We start from the raw sequence: 21,736 nt of genomic DNA, 5'->3' as shown, positions 1-21,736 counted from the left end.
ATGTTATTTCCTTACAGAAGGCAAGCTCTCTCTGAAGCTCTTTCTTCTTTTCCTTCACGGTACTTAGTGATACTGGGATTAAGTAATTATTTGTGTAAATTTCATTTACCATCCTACTCCCTACAGACTGTCAATGCCATGGGCAGAGGATATTTGCAATTCTACCTCATGGTTGTATTGTTCCCGCCTAGCACAGCGCCTGGCACACTGGAGACACTCGAAAATTATTTATTGGATGAATGGATGAAGGAATGAAAACTTGAAAGTGATCTATCAGTATAAATATACCTATGACCTCGAAATAGCAACAAAGTCAAGGATATAATTCTAGATGTAAAAAGGTGAATTTCAGCGATCACTGGATCTCTAGATATTTATTTGCCGTTAGAGAACATGTTTTTTATTTGCTGTAGCTAACGTGGCCTGCTGTGACCACGTTCTGTTGAAAGCTTTTCTCCACAATCAAGATGAGGATGAGGGTGTGGTGTTAATCAGACTGACAGGAGGCTGGAGGGATGGCTCTCGTGCAGAGGTGACATAACGTGTCTGAAAGGATCCCACTCAGCAGGTTAGAAAGGTGGGTCAAATAACAACACACAATTTAAGAAGGAAACTACGGAGCACTGAACTTAGGCCCCCCACATCTAATTGAACAAATACAGAATAAGGGGCCTTAAGAGCCAAACATGTGAAAGGCATGGAGATTTTAATTGACTGGATGAGTCAATAGTGCCGCATGCCTGCCAGGGATGCTGATGTGATGTTCGGTTCCTTTAACAGAAGCAGTGTGTTGAGGACAATTGAAGTCGTGGAGCTTCCCCAGTGAGACCACCGTTGCCATCCGGGTCCAGTTCCGAGAGGCAGATATTGAGGGCGGTTTTGACAGCTGCGCACCACTGACATTTCCAAGCCGTGTCATGTGAGAAGCAGCTGAAGGGCTGGGGGTTCCTAGGAAGTGCGGAGTAGAATTTGGTAGAATACAATAGGGCTGTCAAGGAGATGGCAGGGCCATTCGATTTGTCCCCTGTAGATCCAAACAGAAGAGCCAGAACCACCAGGCAAGTTTGAGGGAAGTGGCGCTCTGGGTTTAATTTGCAGCGCTGCCTGGCAGGGGACTGGGCTGTGCTGAGTCCCTCTCTACTAAAGGAAATCACACTTAGGAAAAGGAGAAATGAGCTTTGGGAAGCTCTCTGTCAGCTTAGGGGGGGTCTCTCGGGGTGGTAGAGTCCCTTGCTCCTTTGTGTAGGTCCATAGCCTTTGTAGTTTGGACGCTCATCATGTCTGGAGCGCCAAGCCAGAGAGAAATGGCCAGTTAAAAATTTAGAGATATCGTTCACTATTTCTAGAATCCCCTGATCTAGCCTAACTCTCAGAGGATAATCTCATTTCTCTTCACTGTGTCACATGTGCCACCTTCAGAAGCAGCAAAGTGGAGGCTGAAAGGCCACTTGTGGTGGCGGGGATTCACACACGGGGTGAAAACTGGACAGGCTGCTGCATGGGCCCTCATCAGGGAGTTTCTTTCATCTGGAAGGAGGCCGAAGTGTTCTGTAATTAGAGGCAATTAGGAAATGCTGTGGGAAATGCCATAAGAAGCTTTTACCATACGGGAAGAAATACAAAGGAAAATTAAAATGACGATCATATTCTATAAAACTGTTTCTCACAGTTGTGGTGGGCACTAAATATGCTTGGTACTCCAGCCCAGGAGCACTGCATGCCCTTGGTCCCAGAGGAGGACTGAAGAGATGATGAACGGGACACAGTAAATTCCCCCTCCTAGAGGGAAAAACAGGAAGTGCATCTCTTACTGCTAACATCCCTTATTCTGTAATTCTCTTTGAATCTGCATAATTGAGTATATTTTCTATGAAGAAGCCAATAAAGGTACCTGAAAAGAGGTATGTGGTCAACTAAAAATTATTATTCTTTTTTCTTTAAGAATTAAAAAAATTTTTTTTAAATTTTTGTCTGCACGGCATGTGGGATCTTAGTTTCCCGACCAGGGATCAAACATGCACCCCCTGGTTGGAAGTGCAGAGTCTTAACCACTGGACCACCAGAGAAGTCCCTAAAAATTATTACTCTTTAATTTTCTTTATCTTCCCTGGCTTTATCTGAAAACTTAATTTCAGGAAAAAAAAACCTTTAGATAAGATTGTCCATCAACTTTGTGAATGAGCATGAAGTGCAAATGTTCTCATGAAAAAGTTTAGCTCAGAGCAGACACACCTGATGGTACCCATCACTACCCGAAGCAGCGTGCACAACAGCAAGAGTTGTTCTCACTCTGTTATGAAATAATAAATCCATTGGTTAAAAGGCTGCATTTTTTCAAAAGTGATTACACTTCACATTAGCATTTGGTATTGCTTTATAAGCATATGGGCATAGCAATTGGAAAAGTGACTTGAATTTTAAAACCTAGGAATTAAAAAAAATGGAGTTGGGCTCGAGATTTATTAGCTACATGACTATGGGCAAATGAGGTAACCTCCCTCTGCCTAAATTCCTTCATCTGTTAGGTGAGGATAGTAATGCCTACCCTGAATGGTTCTTATAAGGATGAAATGAGAAAATGTACAAAAGCCCCCAGCACAGCAAAAAGCAAGCGCTCAGTTAACAGGATCCACCGACAGAATGGTGTCCAAGCCACTGTCATCTTGCAGGATGCAGAGCTGCGGCTGCTTCGAGCAGCAATTGGGGTACACAGCTTAAAAAGAGTTAGCTTTGGGGAGTTAGAGTGAGACCTCTGTTGCCTTCAGATTTTCATGGAGAAAAGGGTCAGTCACTTCTCTGGTCAGTATCCTTGTGATGTATTGGAAGAAATGTCGGTTTTTGAAAATTATTTGAACTAGGAGTTTCCTGATTAAATTTCACTTCAATTAGGAATTATTATTGAATAGCAGTTAGATTTGCCGAAGACTACCCTGGAATAATTTAGGCCCTTCTGTAGTTACTTCTGTTAGGTCACTGGGTGCCATTTGTGACCATCCTTCTGTCCTGGCTAAATGATATGACCATGATATATTGGCTGGTGGGTACTATTCAGTGTGCCCACCTAGTTATCAGTTGCCCTTTGGTGTCCTGAAAGGGTTAATGATGCCCAACTATTTCTAGTGAGAGCACATTGCAACTGAGAGAATCAAACTCAAAGGTGTTTCTTTGGACAGTATCTGCATATCCCAGAGAGAAGACCTAGGAAAGAGGTAAGATACAGTTGAGCTACTTAAAGTGCTTAAGAAATGACCCTGACAGAATATCCATAGGGGCAAGGAGATGGAATATATTTCTTGGTTTAGCATTTTGGCAGAAATCAGTTGGCATCTGTCACAGGAAAGATAAACAGAAGCTTTGATTCCCTTCTCAAAATACACTTGGCTTCTTTCTCTGCACTTACCCCTTGGCCCTCATTCTGATTAGAATTTGAAGGAACAGGCTCAGTACTTTGCATTTAGTTAATTTGGTGAGTTCACTGTACTCTCATCCCTGGGCTATTCAGTAGTTCAAAAATAAATATTGCAGCACTTGTTGAATATGTAACATGCATCTCTTTTGAGCTGCCTTTTATAACAAAGGGTAGTTAGTATTTACATAATACTTTGAAAGTACTTCAGAATAGCTCTTATTAATAATAACTAGTCAAATACATAATGGCTCAGCTGACAAGAGAAAAAATTTTGATTTTCTATTGAAAACTGTAAGCTCAGGAAGAGAGGGATGCACGTTTATTTGTGTAAATACAGTATTTGGGACAAATACATGTCTCAAGGGACAGTCAGGAGGTTAACTGGACCAAAATTCAGGCTGCCCAATGAACCAGGCTAAGGTTTGCCAGAAGTCTGCGACCTGATTCTTGGACTTCCCTGCAAAAACTGGAGGAAGCTGTGAGCAGCCTGAGCTTTGAGAACACTCCTGCCCCCTGGGGTGTGTGTGTGTGGCGAGGCTTATGTGATCTCATGGGGCTTTCCAGAGCTGACCGCCAGCCTTGGCAGGCACGAGGGGTCCAGTAGCGAAACTTGGCCTTTAAGTTATCAAGGGCCTGTTGTGACACATATTCAGCTCCAAGCAGAGATCACTGTTTCAAGGGTGACTCAAGTCTGGAGGTCAAGTGGAGATGATGGGTGGGATCTATGCGCAGATCTGGCCCTTCCCAGTTAGGGGGCCTGAGGGTGACACTAGTGCGGGTAGGTTGGAAGGGTCTGGGGATGGTCCTCCCAGGAGGTGCTGCATGGATGTGTCCTGGGTGAGAAGTGATGACAGGGCCATCACGTTGGCTTTCATGATTCTGGGAAAGGTGTCAAACCATGAGGTCACATCGAAGTGTGTGTACAGTGTGTGTGGGGGGGAGGAACTGTTTCCCTTGCCTCCCCTGAGGGAGGGGGTCTCACGGCCACACCTCACGACTCCGCCTTGCACGTTTCCTGGTTCAGACCCGGTCCACGTTCTCTCCGCCTGTCCCCAGGTCCACCACCGACCGGTCCCAATCTTCAGACAATCATTCCCGGGGCCTGGGGAGGTTAGGGGGTTTGCTCCAGCCAGATGCACTGAGGTCGCGGCGGCGGGAGAGGGCGAGGGGAGGAGGAGGCCCCGGGCGCAGCCGTGGTGGGCTCGCTCTGCCCGGAGGGGCGGGGGCACCGGGCGCGCACGCGGAGGAGGAGGAGGGAGCGTGGTGGGCGGGGGAGCGAGTGCGCCGCTAAAGCAGGGAGCGCGCCCGCCGCCGCCGCCGCCCTCCTCCGGAGAGAGGCAGGAGTGAGGCTGTGCGAAGCGCCGCATTTCGATGAGGAGCGGCCGAGGCGCGTCCCTCCGCTAGCGGCTGCAGCCCAGACGCCCGCGGTCCAGCAGCGGCCGCCGCCCAGCCCCGGCCCCGCCGCCGCCCCGCAGCCCCGCGGCCAGGCCGCACCCAGCCCCGCGAAGACAGCACCAGGAGGCGGCCCCGAGCGCGGCCACAAAGACCCCCGGCGGCGTCTCTCAGCGGACCGGTGCGTGGTTTGCCTTCGCCGGGGAAGGGAGCCGAGGGGCGGGCCGGCCGGGGGGCCCCTCCGGGGGCCCGGCAGCGCCGACTCCTCCCGCAACCGCGGGGTCCGGGGGAGCGCGGGCGCGGAGGGCAGGCGGGCGCCCCCTCGGCCGCCGCCGCCCTTCCCGCCGTTCCTCGAAAGGAGCTGCCCGGCCGCGGCCGGGGGCGGTGTGTGCAGGCGGCCCTGGGGCTGCTGGCACCTGCCTCTTTTGTCTGGTGCCACCGGACTGAAAACGGGGAGTCGGGCGAGCGGGGCCCCCATTCTTTCGGCCGCCTTGTTAGCGGAGATGGAGAGCTAGGGCGGAGGAGCTGGGCCAGGTGTTTGTCATTGTCAGAACTAGCCGCGGAGCGAGGACCAAGTGTGCGCCCAGAAGGAGTGGTCGGGCCGGGCCTCTTATTGTGCGCGTGCTTCCCCGTGGGCCCGGGAGGGTGGTGTGTGCTTGAGGACGGGGCGATCCGTGCGCGGGGGGTGACTGCAGTGTGGGTGCTGCAAGCACGTTTGCGGGGCCTCGAGTTCCCTCGGGGACAGCGTGGCTGCCCCGTGTACAAATTAGTACCTGCAGTGCTAACAGCCTGCGGAGAGGAAATGGCATTTCCCTCCTAGCGGGAAACGCACGCCCAGCCCCGCACGGCCCCCCACAAAAGAGGCCGCTGCTGAAAACCGGGTCTGCTCGGAATCGCTGCTGCATTGGGCCAGGAGATGCTTGCAGGAGATGGAGTGGTTGAAAGGTTTTATTCAGGCCGGCTTGCTCTCCCCGCCTCTATGAATGTGTGTCCAGATTCTGGTGCACACGCGTTCAGCGGCCACACGGCAGGGTGTTCCATGAATACGTTTTATGAATGTTCCTAAATATACCTCTTTTCGCCGGGAAAGTAGGACAACCTTTTAAGTATGAAATGTCACATGAATGCGGGTCAGAAGGATTTTAAGAGAGGTTATATGTAGGAACCGTGTAAAAGGTATGCACACATCCTGTGATATGTGTGTCCAGGGCGGTGCATGCACACTGAAGGTGTGTTTGCCTCTTCGTGCGTGCCTTCGTCCACCTACATCCTAATCCCACTAGCAAAATGTGCCTTGGGACCTCCAGGTCTAGCATCTATTTAGATGTGGTAGCGTTTATGCCAAATTATTTCTTGGGGTGTGTGTAATCGCCAAAACAGGAACTCGTGTGCTCATCTAGAGAAGGATGAACACACAGTTTCTTCAAAATGGTGAGAAATCCCATAGAGAGCAGTCGAAGAAGCTGATTTCTTGGCCTGGTAGTGTTTATAGGAAAATCTCTGATAAGATCCAGGCCGGGTCTTCCCCACGCAAGCCTCTGGGACCTCTGTGGCTTAGGTGGTGCGGTTACCTTCTCGGTCCCAGGACACATGTGTGCCCAGGCCCTTAGCCATCTATGGTCTGTGAACGGGTGGCTGTATCCTTTAGCCAGCTTCCTTGCAGAAAGTGGGGACCTGTGGAAGCCCAGTGAATCTTCTTCAGGAGCTCTTGATTCGAATGTATGACTAAGCCAATGGAATTGCTGAGCCAGCCAAGCAAGGGAAAGAATACCTATTTTGAAGCCGCACATATCTGGAACACGAGGATGTCTAGCGTGGTTTTCGACATTCATTTAGTGGTAGCTGTAGCCTTGAGAATGATTTCACTTGGAGTGTGGTTTTTCTTTGTCACCAACATCGTTGCCTACTCTGGGACAGACTCAGTGAAGGGAAGTAAAAGATGTGGGCCCTGCTGTGGTTGAACACATGATCCAGTTGGGAGAAACATACAAATAAAATTAACTTTTCTCTATTTTAAATTGACCTTTTTTTTTTTCCATTTGGTGTGGAATTCTTGGTTCTAGAAGCCCGTTCCCTCAAGGGAATTCCAACAATTGCTAAATTATTTGACCTTTGCAGATTGCAAATCAACAAGAGCCCCTTGGAATTAGATTTGCACTCTGGTGACACAATTGTGCCATCCTTTCTGCATGTCCGGCGTGATTTCTTTTGGTTTATTTGGATTTGGGAGGAAATGCCTAGGGTTGGAAGAATGATCACTGCATTTAAAAAATAAAACAAAACCTTCAACAGCCAATCTGACCTTTACACTTTACGAAGTTTGAAGAGTCTAGTGAGGTGGCATGGGTTTTTGAGTACTGGCAGCATCATCCCCCCAACACACACATCCCTTTTGGAAGACCAAATAACTCCTTTTAAAAACAAATAATTAAAAAGGGTAGGAGCAGTTATGATATCATGGGCAAAATATTGGCTCTGTTAATTAATAGCTGTCTGAAGGATTGGATATCAACTAATAATTGTTTTGAAGTTATCTAACTTCAAAATCAATGCAACCAGTTCATACCTACCTATATATGGTATATTTTTTCTGGAAAATGCAAATTTAGACTGTTAAAAGTGAAGTTATTGAGTGGCATGAGGCAGTTTTCATATTTGGAGGAAAAAACCCCACAGAACTAATAATTGCTCCGGATTGAATCCCAGTCCACTGCCCCCTCCCCCCAGCAGGGTCAGCGCTAGAATCATGAACAGGTGAAAACGCTGATGGCCTGGCAACCACTGCCTGATCTCTGTGCACACAATGTCTTTGGCAGTTAAGTGGCCTGCCCAAGGTCACAGAGCTAGTGAGGAGTGAGGGCTTTAAACACCTTACTTTACATGTGATGATGGGCCAATCCCAGGGGGTTTAGGCCTCTAGGACAGAGTGCACAGGTTGGAAAGGAGGGAGTGCCAGCTCAGAGGCAGTTGGAGTGAATCTGGGTTCAAGTCCCAAGGCCCTCAGTTCTGTCTTTGGGACCCTGGATACATCCTGCACTCATCCTCAGTCACAAGAATATCCCCTCCCTCATTGGACTGGCAGGAGGTTTAGAGGGAGCTTTTAGCATATGACACAGCAGTTGATCGCCACGTAACAGTGTCAGGCACGTCATAGACATTCGATAAATGTGAGCTTTTTCCACTCCACTCATTTCAGGAGTGCACAGTCTCTAGCAGTGCATGAAGCTTTTGAGCATGAATTTGTAGCCATTCTGAATGGATCAGAGGTCAGTTTACTGAGGGGGAAGGAAAGGTCAGGGAGGCTTGGCAGTACTTTGGGCTGGTTTGGACTGACCTTCGGAAAGGTGACATCGTCTGTGTGGTGGGATTTGGGGAGCACGTGTAAGGTTCTTGCCCCCAATTTTCCATTTCCCTTAAACTCTTATTTCAATATTGCCTGAAACTTTGTCGTTAAAACTTCTTTCCTTTGAATGTTGAGGTTTTCCCACTTCCTAGATTGCCCTGTTTAAAACACGGACCCCCCGTGAGGGGCAACAGCATGAGCCCTAATCAGCTAACCCCTGAGCAAGGATGAATTGATCCCACAGGCAGCTGCTGATGACAAGCCTCCATGGAAATTCAGATGGGGCCCGTAGGGGCACAGGTGTACCTTTTAGAAGGTCATGAGATGGAACTCCGTGGCGGGGGGGTGGGGGTGGGGGAAGCTCACCTGGAGCCTCCCTTACCGGAGGGAGAGATTCTGTTCCTACTAGTTCTTTTTGTGACAAAGTCAGGAACAGAAAGGCAGATTTTATTAATAAAAATATTAATATTATCACAGGGTAGACATTACCCTAAGTGCTGTATGTGTTTTAACTTATTTAATAGCTGATGTTAATTATGAGGTAGGTACCTTTATCTTTTCCACCTGTGATTCAGGCAATCGAGGCTTAAAGATGTTGAACAAGTAGATTTCTCAAGGTTACGCAGCTCATACGGGGTCAAGTCTCGGTCAGCATCTTCAAATCTCGATTTTCTCAACCACAAAGACAGAGAGAGCCTTAGTGGGAGGAAAGGCCAAGTGCCCCAGAGAAGTAACTTCCACTCCTTCTTGTTCTTGTTGCTGTGCTGGTTCTCTTCTTCCTTCTTCTTTTCTGCCCCTGCCTCCTTCCCTTTCTCCTCCCTCCCCCACCTTCCTTTTTCTTCTTTTTTTTTTTTAATCCACCTTATCTGAGCATTAAATATAAGTAAATGAGTTATGGTGAGTCCACTTTTTAAGTAAATTTCAATTCAATATGTGAATATGCTGGAAAAGCTCTTTTAAGTTGGTAGAATCTACAGATTTTTTGCTCTTGGTCTAGCCATGGAGAGGACAAACACTAGGTAAAATGTTCACAATCTGACTCTTAAATGCTACCTGCCCTCTTTTGATTCCTGGTCCACCACCACCACTATATCTTGTATCTTTAGCCCTGTAGTGAAATGAAAGCTCATTCCCTACCTACCCTTGAAGTCAGGCACACCTGGGGCAGAGTTCTTGATTCAGGCATTTCTCAACTGAATTACTTGGAGAAATTTTTCTGTGCCTCAATTTCTTCATCTGTAAATCGGGTTAATAATACTTTGGAAGGTTTGTTGTGACTGTTGGAAATAATAGCCGTTCAAAGCCTGACGTGCTAGGTGGTCAATGCGTACAGCCGTATTCTGACAAAGCTGGGGTTGATTAATGAGCTGTTTCCACTGGGTCTGCCTGCCTCTTCTATTTCTTTGTCTTTTCTCTCCCAGCTTGACAATTCATATTAAACATATCATTGATTTTAGCAGTATCTCCATCAGCTGCTCTCAAGCTGAGCCTTTCAAATCAGGGTGCTAAAATAACATCATTGTGTGGCTGTTTGTGTTTCTGTGCCTCCCAGGTTCAACTTTAACTCCGTCATGTCCTTCGGCAGAGACATGGAGCTGGAGCACTTCGATGAAAGGGATAAGGCGCAGAGATACAGCCGAGGGTCGCGGGTGAATGGGCTGCCCAGCCCTACGCACAGCGCCCACTGCAGCTTCTACCGAACCCGCACGCTGCAGACCCTCAGCTCCGAGAAGAAGGCCAAGAAAGTTCGTTTCTATCGAAACGGAGATCGATACTTCAAAGGGATTGTGTATGCCATCTCCCCAGACCGGTTCCGATCTTTTGAGGCCCTGCTGGCTGATTTGACCCGAACTCTGTCGGATAACGTGAATTTGCCCCAGGGGGTGAGAACAATCTACACCATTGATGGGCTCAAGAAGATTTCCAGCCTGGACCAGCTGCTGGAAGGTGAGAGCTGGGAGATACCTCCCAAGTGACCCTAGGGCATATGGCCTCGGTTCCCACAGGTCCATATTATTCTCACCATCTTCTGCTTGATCTCTAAGAAGGCAGCATTCAGCCTTGTGGCTGTGATCCTTACTATTCCACATGGTGGAGAGTTCACTTGTCTGTACAGTAGTGTAAACAGAAAAAAACCCAACAAACCTAATGGTATTCGATCAGGTAGCTTATAATAATGGGCTGAGGGAAAAAGTGTCTTAATTCTACAGCATCCTCTCTCTTTTTTCTCACACCCATGCTACGTTAATTTTAAAAGTCCACTTTTATATCTTTAATCACATAGTTCTTATTTCTAGCTGCAAATTGAACTTTTGCTACCACATGTCTGAAAGTACTTGAACTGAAAATAACTAATAGATCATGAAATTTTTGAGTTTTAAGGAATCTTAGATAGGTATCAAACCTATTAATTTTTATCACTGGAGACTGAGGCCCCAAAATTCAGGTGACGTATGTCTGTGCCTACATGGTAAGATAGTGCTGTTGCTGGACCAAAAATTAGATTTGCTGGCTATTCTTTCCAATATGATACATTTAAATTTTAAAATTGTTTTAAGGTTTGACTGATTTTAAGTTTAAAAGGATTGTTGTCTTTCTGTGGTATTTGAGGAGTTAATCTGCTCAGTTTATTTTTGTTAAGTTTAACGTAGGTTAACAGTGATTACCTATTTTAGACATTTCATGTGGAAATAGGACTATTTGGGTCCACGGATGAGGCCTGGTGTCTTGTGCAAGCAGAGTAGGTTGCCTCCTCTGGAATATATGTGTCTCAGGACTGACCCTGTTTGAACAGGGCATGAGGTCTCTAATCACCTTAGAAATCATAATTGAAGTAAAGTAACTTGGGAGAAAAATAACCGGGATTAAATTCATGCTGAGATGTAAATGAGGGTAGCCGATCCTCTTTGGAGAGTAGATTTTTCTAAGTTGAGGTCTCAAGGTCCTCATGAAATATTAGTGCAAAGCAACACGGGAAAGGAAGTTGGGAATGTGGGGAGAGCTTGATTTCACCCCGAGTTCATCTTTACTCCAGATGTATTTGCCCAGGCCCTGTAGTCTGTCTGGATCCCTGGATGAATGCCATGCCCTGACTGCACACAGGCAAGCACTCTGGTCTTCCTTTGGAATCAGAGTTTGTATGTGATTCAAGGCTGAGGGCTTCTCTGTCTTTCTCCCATTTCTCTTCCCTTGATCCCTTGGCAGGGATGCCTGTCCACTCACAGTGTGACTGCACTTGAGAGGGTGTGGAGGGGTTTGGTTATGTTTATTTTGTGGGAATTCACATCTCTTTTCGATGACTCATCACCCTGCCAAGATGCCTGTAGACTTGGCCTTTTTCCTTCTCAGATGCTGGAACTTCCAGTAAATTAAAGGGGAAGAATGAACATAAAATCTTTGTGTATCAGCTTTGATTTTTGTGCCTTGTCTTTTCATGACCTTGGAAAATGCAGGATAAATAATTTGGTGAGATATTCCAAAGGATCTGGGTAAAGATCAAGTACAGAGTCAGGTGTATGAGCAGTCACCAAGCCATCCCTTTGAGGGCTGATGGTGTTGTAGGGAAAATATGCCAGGATCTCAAAGCACCTTCTAAGACATCCTGGGCTTGGCATTCTCTGGTCTAGAGTCACTTGTGCAACATCTGTGAGCGGGGAGGGTTACTTCAATCAGTTTCTCACCCAGGATCGATCTTCAGTCAGAAGTGGCAGAGATATTCCCATGATTCCCATCCGCCAAGGAGAAGGTGTGAGAGGTGGGAAAATGACAGTACTTTATATCCAGGGACCAGCAAAATCATGGCATGCTCGCCACCATCTTCTTTGTCAGTTTTTTTAGCACCAAAGAACACCTGCCCTGAGAGAGAGACTACTGTCCGGAGTGATGATGATAGTGATAGCTCACAGATACTGAGCATGCGTCTTGCATGTATGAACGTTTTTCATTCTCACAGTGATCCTAGGAGGTAGGTACACAATGATCTCATAGTAAGATGAGAAAAGTGAGGCCCAGTGTGGTTAAGTGATCTGCCAGAGTCGCACAGCAAGAAATAGTAGAGTTAGGATTTGAACCCAGGAGGGCTGGTACCAGCACTTGAGCTCATAACTGCCACTAATAAGATACTGAGTGGGGTATTCTTAGTGGCTTTTTAAAATTGAAGTATAGTTGATTTACAATACTGTGTTAATTTCTGGTGTACAGCAAAGTGATTAAGAGATAGATATATATATTCTTAGTGGCTTTTAAATGAAATCTTATTGTATTAGCTTCTTCTTGAAAACAAATGTTTTTAACCTTGACTTAATTCCAGGAATGACAGATACTGCTCCCAGAAACACTGTACTATTTTCACTTGCCTCCAAACACCTTTCTCCTTGATCAATAAGAAGTTAACTGCAGATTGAATATTCTGATGTTAAAAAATTCCTTTTTGAAAAAAAATACCTTTTTCTGATTAAATAAATGGTAACTTCAGTAAAGTAGGTAGGTTCACTTATTGGCTGCATTTAAAAATTTTTTTCAGTTTAAACAGATTTTTTTTTTCATTTATAACACTGACAATTCGCATGCAGCTGCACTTAGTGTTGAAATAGCTGGAAATTCATTTAGATTTGCCTCTTTGTCAATTATGTTTTTTGCTTAGTCTGATAAAATGCAAACCGTTGCTTCATATTCATCATTAGGTTCGTAGCTCCCACTTTACATACTAATTTTATGTAAACGTCAGTGCATGTTATTAGCTTCTCTTTTCCCCTTCCAATATGATGATGTTTGCATTTTAAGTTAAATCCTTTTAGTGAGTGCTGTGACAAGTATATCTGACTTATAATGGCTTTTTGTGAGTTTGTTCATTCTCACTTATCTCAGACTAGAAATTCTGACAATGATGTATGTGAGTTTCTTTATTTATAACGGTCTGCTGGTCACTTTCACTGTTGTATTATTATTATGCCTAAATTTGGCTTAAAAATGTTGATAAAGCTAGCTCTTGGCCTGGAGTATAACTGTATGAGTGGGGTGTGTGTGTGTGTGTGTGTATGAGTGTGGGTATATGCTTCATTGTGTGTCTATCTGTGCATGTATGTTTACATACACACACATGTACATGCATGCACTTCAGAGTAGACCATGGATGACACTCCTAATTGTTTGCTTTTAAAATGGCCTTTATATGTTTAAAAAAGCCGTGATGCTCAACAAGGAAAGTTGAATTACAGGCCTATTTCTGCAGGTGATTCACCTTGAGACGTGGCCTCATTTTCCCAATATTGCCTCTTTTTACCCAGTTTTACACCGTTTGTATTCCACCGTAGCTATGCAGATGTTGTGAGGATAAATGAAGGAGTAACACTTAAAACCTTTGAACCATTAGGAGAAAGATGTAATGTACATACCAAGCAGCAACTGATTGATTGGTTTTTCTCTGTGGGTTGCTCAGGTGTTAGTGATGTGTGTGGAGGACTCGGCATTCCCCTTCCCCACACTTTTAAACAGGCTTTTCTTTTTAGTGCAGTTTTAGGTTGGCAGAAAAATTGAGCAGAGGTTTCCCATATCCCCCTGCTCCCACATGTGAACACCGTCTCCCACTGTCACCAGAGGGGTACGCTTGTTACAGTCAGTGAGCCGGCACCGACACGTCGTTTATCACCGCAAGTCGGTAGTTTACACGGGGGCTCATCCTTGGTGTCGTACCTTCTGTGGGTGTGGACGGAGTTCTGATGACATGTATCCAAGCCTGTGGTGTCACACAGAACAGTTTCCCTGCCCTGAAAACCCTGTGTTCTGCTTCTTCATCCCACCCCGCCCCTAACCCCTGGCGTCCACTGATCCTTTTACTGTCTTAGTAACATCTTTTAACATCTTGTGTGAATGTAGGTCTGAAAGGGCCAGAGCGTTCCCTTTAAGCATTAGGATAAAAACGATGCAAGGATGCTATCTTCCGGATATATGTAAGTTAATTGGTACATGAGCTCTGCATGTATTAGAAACAAGGCCCTCTCTTCCTCGGCTCCCACACATGCTGTGACCCCGCCCCCCCGGCGCACCCCCGCCCCACCATGGACACTGCCTGACTCCCAAGCCCCAGCGTAAGGGCTTTTCCCAAGTCCCCATCAGAATTAACCTCTCAGGAATAAACCCAGACTTCACCCTACAGTCAGGGAATCTCTCTCCAACCATGATTTCCAGGGCCCCCAGCTCTCTTGGCAATTTTCCTTTCCCTTGACATGGTGTCATCTAGTTTTTTTCTCTAATTCGCTAGTTTACTCTGTGCCTCTCTCTGCTGCATTGAGTTTTTTTTTTTAATTAAGGTTTGAAAAGCTATAAAACATGCCTCTCTAACATTCCCCTGTGGCCAACAGTCTACTAGTAGTTTTTTGAGTCTCCATCTCCTCAGAGATACCAGTGCTTGTTAAGAAGATACATATCATTTGCCTGTAAGTTAACATACTGTGCTCACAGTTTGGCACCTTGCTTTGCACACGTAACGATATAGCATAACACAAGTCTAGAACCACTGTGATCTTTTTCCTGACTTCAGAGTAACCCTTTTTACAAATGTACCATTTTTTATTTAACCAGTCTTTTATTGATGGGCCTTTAGATTGTGTCCAATCCTTTGTTATTAGAAACAGTTTTGCAGGGAATATCCTTGAATGTTACGTTTTCCACTCATGTAGGAGAATATGCCTAGGATCAATTCCTAGAAGTAATATTGCTGGATAGAGAGGTACAAGCATTGAATTTTTAAGAGCCATTGCAAAATTTCCCTCCATAGAAGTGGTACCAGTTTGTACTCCCCATTAGTAATATATGAGAGTGGCTGTTTTACTACAAGACAATGTTTTACCAAATGTTTTATCATTTGCTGATCTGTTAAGGAAAGAAAAACATTTATCCTCTTATAGTTTTAATTTTCATGTTCCCATATGTATTGTCTCTTCATAGCTTTTGGCCATTTTTCTACCAGGTTGGGGTCTTTTTTTGGTTGACTTCTAGGATTTTTTTTTCTTTTAAATATATTAGCCCTTTGTGATGCTAATTTCAAGTATTTTTTTCCAGATTGTCCTTAGTGATTTTGTTTATTGTGGGGTATTTTTTGCCAGATTTAACAAAAGTATATAATCAAATGAATCAGTCTTTTCATTTATGGCTTGATTTTCATGCCTCTTGGGTCCTCTGTACTCTGAGATTATAAAATTGTTGCTCTTATTTTCTTCTAGTGTTTTTATGTTTTCATTAAAAAATATTCTAATGAAAGTCATATTAGTATAATATTTGAGGAAAAGATTCAGTTCTATTTTTTCCAGGCTACCTGCCTCTTTTTTTTTTTTTTTTTTTTTTTGCAGTACGCGGGCCTCTCACTGTTGTGGCCTCTCCCGTTGCGGAGCACAGGCTCCAGACCGCAGGCTCAACGGCCATGGCTCACGGGCCTAGCCGCTCCGCGGCATGTGGGATCTTCCCGGACCAGGGCACGAACCCGTGTCCCCTGAATTGGCACGTGGACTCTCAACCACTGCGCCACCAGGGAAGCCCCTGCCTCATTTTTAAAGGTTTTTATTTTGAAGTTAATTTGTACTTAATAGAAGTGTCACAAAGAAAGTTCCCATATACTCTTGACCCAGATTCTCATGAGGGAATGACTTACACAGCCATGGTATTAATTATCAAAAGTAAAAACTAACTTGAGAACAATACCAGCAACTAAACTGTGGGCTTTATTTTGCTTTCACCAGTTTCTCCACCAGTGGCCTTTTTTTCTGTTCCAGAATCACACATTGCATTTAGCTGTCCTGTCTCCTTCATCTCCTCCAAGCTGTGAGAGTTCTTGAATCTCCCTTTGTCTTTAATGACTTGACTGTCGGAAGAGTGCTGCTCAGTTATTTTGTAGCCTGTCCCCCAGCTTGGTTTAACCCGTTGATTAGGTCGAAGTTATGCATTGGTGGCAAGGATTCCACAGAAGCGAGGTTGCATCCTTCTCAGGGCATCGTTTCAGGAGTGTATGCTGTTGCCACGTCTGATTGCTGATGAGGTTAACTGTGACCCATTTAACCAAGGAGGTGTCTGCCAGTTATCTTCACCCTAAAGTTACTCTTTCCCCCTCTGTAATTAATACATATTTTAAGGAGGAACTTTGTGCCTATGTAAGTAACTTTCACCCATGAATTTTGGCATTTCTTGCTGGATTTTGCCTGTACCAGTGATTAGGAAGGTGTTCAAAGGGTGATTTTCTGTTTTCCTCGTTACTTGCCTCACCTGTATACACAGGTCCCTTCACTTTCCTGTCTTTGGATCATCTACTGTGACGTCATCAACTCCATTATTTTAACCACTCTTTTAAGGCCAGTTAGTCCCAGATCAGCCCTTTCTTCAGCGCTCCAGCCACCTGGATATATTCACCCTGTACTCTAATCCTGAGTCATTTCATCTCAGCGTGTGTAGATGTGAACCCATTCTCTTAGGCTATCCCGAATGTAATCCTCTTCTCATCTTCTGCGTCTTGTTAAACGGTGTCACCATCGAATTCAACATCACCTTTGGCTTCTCCTTCTCTTCATCCCGCAAATCCAAGCTGTCACAACTTACTGTTGATTCTGCTTAAGACATTTCTTCAGTTTGTTTGCTCCTTTTCACCACCATTATTATACTTTTCAAGTCCTCAGTACTGTTTTAAAAGTATTACTTTTTTATTAACCATTTATTAATGGAAGTATATTAATTTACAGTGTTGTATTACTTTCAGGCACAGCAAAGTGATTCAGTTATACACACATACATATCTATTCTTTTTCAGATTTTTTTCCATTATAGGTTACTGTGAGAAATTGAATATAGTTCCCCGTGCTATACAGCAGGTCCTTGTTATTTATATCTATTTAATATATACTAGTGTGTATATGTTAATTCCAAACTCCTGGTTTATCTCACCCCCCCCAACTCCCGCTGTCCCTTTTGGTAACCATAAGTTTATTTTCTATGTCTGTGGGTCGATTTCTGTTTTGCAGATAAGTTCCTTTGTGTCATTTTTTTTTTTTTTTTTTTTGCTGTACGCGGGCCTCTCACTGCTGTGGCCTCTCCCGTTGCGGAGCACAGGCTCCGGACACACAGGCTCCGCGGCCATGGCTCGCGGGCCCAGCCGCTCCGCGGCATGTGGGATCTTCCGGGATAGGGGCACGAACCCGTGTCCCCTGCATCGGCAGGCGGACTCTCAACCACTGCGCCACCAGGGAAGCCCCTTGTGTCATTTTTTTAGATTCCACATATAAGAGATATTATATGATATTTGTCTCTCTCTGTCTGACTTCACTTAATATGATAATCTCTAGGTCCATCCATGTTGCTGCAGCTGGCATTATTTCACTCTTTTTTATGGCTGAGTATATATATTCCATTGTTTATATGTACCACATCATCTTTATCCATTTTTTTTTTTTAGCTGAAAGAGTGGCACATTTTTATACAGTGAGCATTATAGAAAATTTTGAAAGATGCAAAATGTTTAAAAAAATTAAATCATGACCCCTCATATCCCTGCCCCTTGACTGTTCTCATCTCTTCCCTGTACTGTTGTAGTAGTCTCCTAAGCTGAAACTATACCTTCGTTTTCCTTTTTCAGCTTGTTTTCTCTTTTCTTTTTATAGAACCTGTATTTGCCCCTGCTTTCCATTCCTATTACAGCCTCTCTTAGATGAGGTCCTTTAGGACACCTGTCCTGTACAGTGGGCTTCAAACCAGTTTTCCTGCACAGGGACCAGGCCACCGACCAAGCATCACATACGGCACTTGTGCTTCACCGCGGCTCTCCCGCGAGCATAGAGGACGCAGCCCCCAGTCTTTATCGTGTTTCTCTCGGTGGTCCCGCCCCTTCCTTCTGTTCTGGCTTGTCTCCCGTTACCCCCCACCTCGGGGCCTCCTTGTTTCTGGGAGGAGGGTAAGATGGGTGTTCTCCTGAGGGTGCACCATGGCATCATGCTGCAGTCCTGGCTCCGCAGGCCGACCCGCCGCAACTGAATGCTGCTTCCACCTCGCCTGGCTGGGTGGCGCTGAGCAAGCTCCCTAGCTCCTCGTGGGTCAGTGTGCTCTGGGGGGAGAGGTCTGTTAGTTCTTAGCTCACAGTATCGCGGTGAGGATTACAGGTAGCATGGCATGGGTTACAACAAGATCTACTGATGCAAACATTAAGTTAACCTCTTCTGCCAATAGCATCTCCAGTCTCGTCCCTTCAACCTACTGAACAAGTCTCCCACAATCTAAACAGTTCTCGCCTTTGTCTTCCTTACCTCTCAACCCAGGGCTCTTCTACCATGAGAAATATCTGCATTTGCTGTCTCTACTTCCTCAACTTCCAATCATACATCAGCCCCTTGATTAGCATCATTACACTGTAATATACTTGCTTATTTTATATCAGTGTCTCTGGAAGTCGGGAGCCATTGATGTCCTCACTGTCTATCATGGTGGGAGCAAGGACTCAATAAATATCACTGGAAGAAAGAGGAAAGAGAGAATGAATGGATAAATGAATGAACGAAAGCAGTCTGACATCATTATCCAACTGAAGTGGCTGTTACGAGGCCACATGTGGCCTCCTAATGGCCAGGCCTCTGATTTCTTAGGAAACCTTATCTTTGCTGCTGTTCCTGGCGCCTCGGATGGTGATGTCTGGGTCTTTCCCAGCCATGTACTCACCACCCCTCGGTTTCCATGGCTCCAGGCACCTGGTTTCTCTCAGTTCCCTTCAGTGGCACCTCCATCTCTGGGCACCCTCCGTACTGCTGTTGCCCTGGATTTCATCCTGTCCAGCTGGGTGGGGTCTCTCTGAGCATTTTCTTCAGTTCGCGTAGCTGCAGCTAGCCCATGCCTCTCCTTCCCATACCCCAGACCCATATTTTCTAACTGCTTGCTGGAAAATCTCCCAACTGGTTGGCTCCTAGGAACTTGAAATTCATTATGTGCACAACCAAATTCATTTTCCTCCTTACCATCTAATCCAAACATGTTTCCCTTCTCATTTGTTCTGTTGTGGTATATGGGAAGTTGGCCAAAACAGGTTTCAGTGCCATCATTTCAGTGTTGTCATTGACTCTATTGCCATGAGCCCTGCATCCAATCAATTGCCAGTTCTTCAATCCAGTCAGTTGATTCTGTTAAGTACTCCTCAGAGCAGCCGTTTCTCTCTGTTCCTAATGTGGAGGTGTGAACTTCTGTTCTTCAGCTCCTCTCCTGGTCTGTTAGAATAGCTTTCTAAGTAGCTTCCTGACTTCTGTCTCCCCGTGTCCTGCCTTCAGCCCTGCCTTCACACTACAGCCAGTGTGGTCTTTCTAAAACCTGGGTCTGGTCTTGCATAAGCACTTTGACCTTGTTGCCTACTGCAGTCTTACTCTTAACTTGTTTGTCCCTGGAACCGTTTTTATTTTTTGAGAAAGACATATTACTATCAATCAGACTATCCCTTTACTGTACTGTTCAGTAGAGCATATTAGTGTTTTATTTTTATCTGAAATGCTGTCCTCTTTTCTGCTAATGAAAATCTGACCCTCACTTCCAGGGCCAGGATGAATTCCATTTTTTCTTCATTGATCACGCAGTGGGAAGTGGGAAATGACTTTTTTTTTCTCTTCTGAATTAGGATTGCTGGGACCACTTATTTACCAATTATCACTTATCTTGTGGTGGAATCTTTTCATAAACACATCTTTCTTTCTAAATTCTTTGAAGACAAGGTCAAAGGATTAGGATTAGGATTCTTTTCAGGTGTTATACCCGTTACTGAGAATTTAAGAGGTTGCTTAAAATTTTTAGATTTCATGGCTAATTATGTTTGTACTTGTTGCAATGTTATTTATTGCTCTGTTATTTACTTAGGAAACATTTTTAGCAATGAGAATAAATATTTTCCTGGCTCCAAATACAGTTTGCCATGTTGCTTTCCAAAAGGGTTGATAGCAATTTATAGTATCCCTAGTGGCACTTTCTATTTCTATTTTATTTTGTTTTTATCCTTTGTCACATATTTTAGTCCCTTGTATTTTTGTAAATTATAATAGGCTTTGTACATTATATTAACCCACTGTTGTATTATAGGTCGTCAGTCTGTTTTCCCCTTCTTATTTTAGTTTCTCTAGTTTTCAGTTATATCAGTTTTGAGTTAAAAAAAATTGAATCCTTCAATTTTTTATGTTATTTTTCTGTTGCTTTAAATTTGAGAAGTTGACATTTTCCATAGACCTAAAATACACATTCACATTTTATTTTCAGTAAGCTTATTTTTATGTACTATTATATAATGAAAGACTTCTATGGAAAAATGATCCATAATTGCCTTTGGGAATCCTTTTTCTTGCCTTTGATAGCACTATCAAGATCGTCTTCTTAAACCAGCACCTTCCAGGTAGATTATGAAATGTTGCTGTGTATACTGAGATAGGCTCATAAAATATAATATCCAGAAGGCAGTTTATGACATTTTATTCCATAAATAATATCTTTCATGTAATTTAACTCAGTTCAGTTTCAGAGATTTAAATATATATTTGAATCTTTCCCAGCTTTTACTGTAACTCACAATAGTGAATTTTAATTTCCAGAGTTTTCAATAAGAAAGTCTTTACTCTGGAAAAATGAGATATATTACACAAAGCCCTCACTTAAGACACTTTTGAATATGCCACATTTGGAACTTAAAGGAATCCTATAGGTGGTGGGCAAGCAGCTTTAATAATGTGAAGAATGGAGATTAGGTCATTTTCAGACCGAGGTCAAGTGATGTCACAGCTGGAATATACATGTCTCCACCCTTAGCCAATGAAAAACCTCTAGCAATGAGGAAAAACAGGGCAGACTTCTAGTATCTCCTAATATGAGATCTCGTGGAGGAATGCCTTCCTAGCTGACTCCACAGGCCTGGTCACCCAGGGAGCTGGTACCATATTACTGGAAGTTGTCCAGAGTGACTAAGAGAATTTCTTTTACGTGCAAATTCTCTAATTTCTTAATGGGAGCCCGTGGCCAAGTGACATTAACTTTGCAGATTTTTTTTTACTAATAAACTTTGTTAGAGAAAATTTATTCCCATACTTTAAAGAATAACAGAAAATCTAATAATTTAAAAATGCATTTGTGATTTTTTGGAAAAAAAACAAGGACTCTTCGGTAGCTCTAAAATAATCTAATATGCTTACACCGAAATTATTCTATTTTCAAAAGTCCCCCAAATACTTAAGCCTTGCAGGGAAAAGTTAGTATATTCTGATATTTTGGGAGGTATTGATTGGATCCAGACATAATTTCATGCTTCATTTTCTTACCTTCTTTTTTTGTTTTTTGTTTTTGTTTCGTTTTAACTGTTGTTTTCTTTCTCTCTTTGCTTCACGCAAGTATTAGTTTTTTGGCTTTTGTAAATGCCACAGCAATTCAGACAGATGCTGCTTCTGCAGTTCCTGCTATTTGTTGGGGCGTCCTAGGTACCTAGAGTATTACATTTCACATTAAGGGTCAGTCTTAACGTAAAAATTTTTGGCTCTAATAAACTAGAACAAAACTGACAGTATGATAACCAATGAGCAAGTCATTATGTTTAGTAATTTCCAGCTCCA

General features: G+C 44.2%; 1 protein-coding gene across 3 annotated transcripts in view; it reads left to right on the top strand.

The window, feature by feature from the left end:
* Positions 1-4,670: 4,670 nt before the first annotated feature.
* DCLK1 (doublecortin like kinase 1) overlaps positions 4,671-21,736 on the top strand; it is a 325,626-nt gene continuing 308,560 nt past the window's right edge. The window contains exons 1-2 of one of the 3 annotated variants that reach the window (XM_081214510.1): positions 4,671-4,982; positions 9,697-10,091. In XM_081214510.1, the coding sequence (XP_081070636.1) occupies positions 9,716-10,091 (376 nt within the window). In that variant the 5' untranslated portion in view covers positions 4,671-4,982; positions 9,697-9,715. The remainder of the gene's footprint in view (positions 4,983-9,696; positions 10,092-21,736) is intronic. The other 2 variants (XM_081214508.1, XM_081214509.1) reach the window with 2 other exon arrangements.

Source organism: Mesoplodon bidens, assembly GCF_964165515.1.
Source record: "Mesoplodon bidens genome assembly, chromosome: 17".
Classification (NCBI taxonomy): Eukaryota; Metazoa; Chordata; class Mammalia; order Artiodactyla; family Ziphiidae; genus Mesoplodon; species Mesoplodon bidens.
Note: the sequence above shows the minus strand (reverse complement) of the source record. Positions and strands in the feature narration are given on the sequence as shown.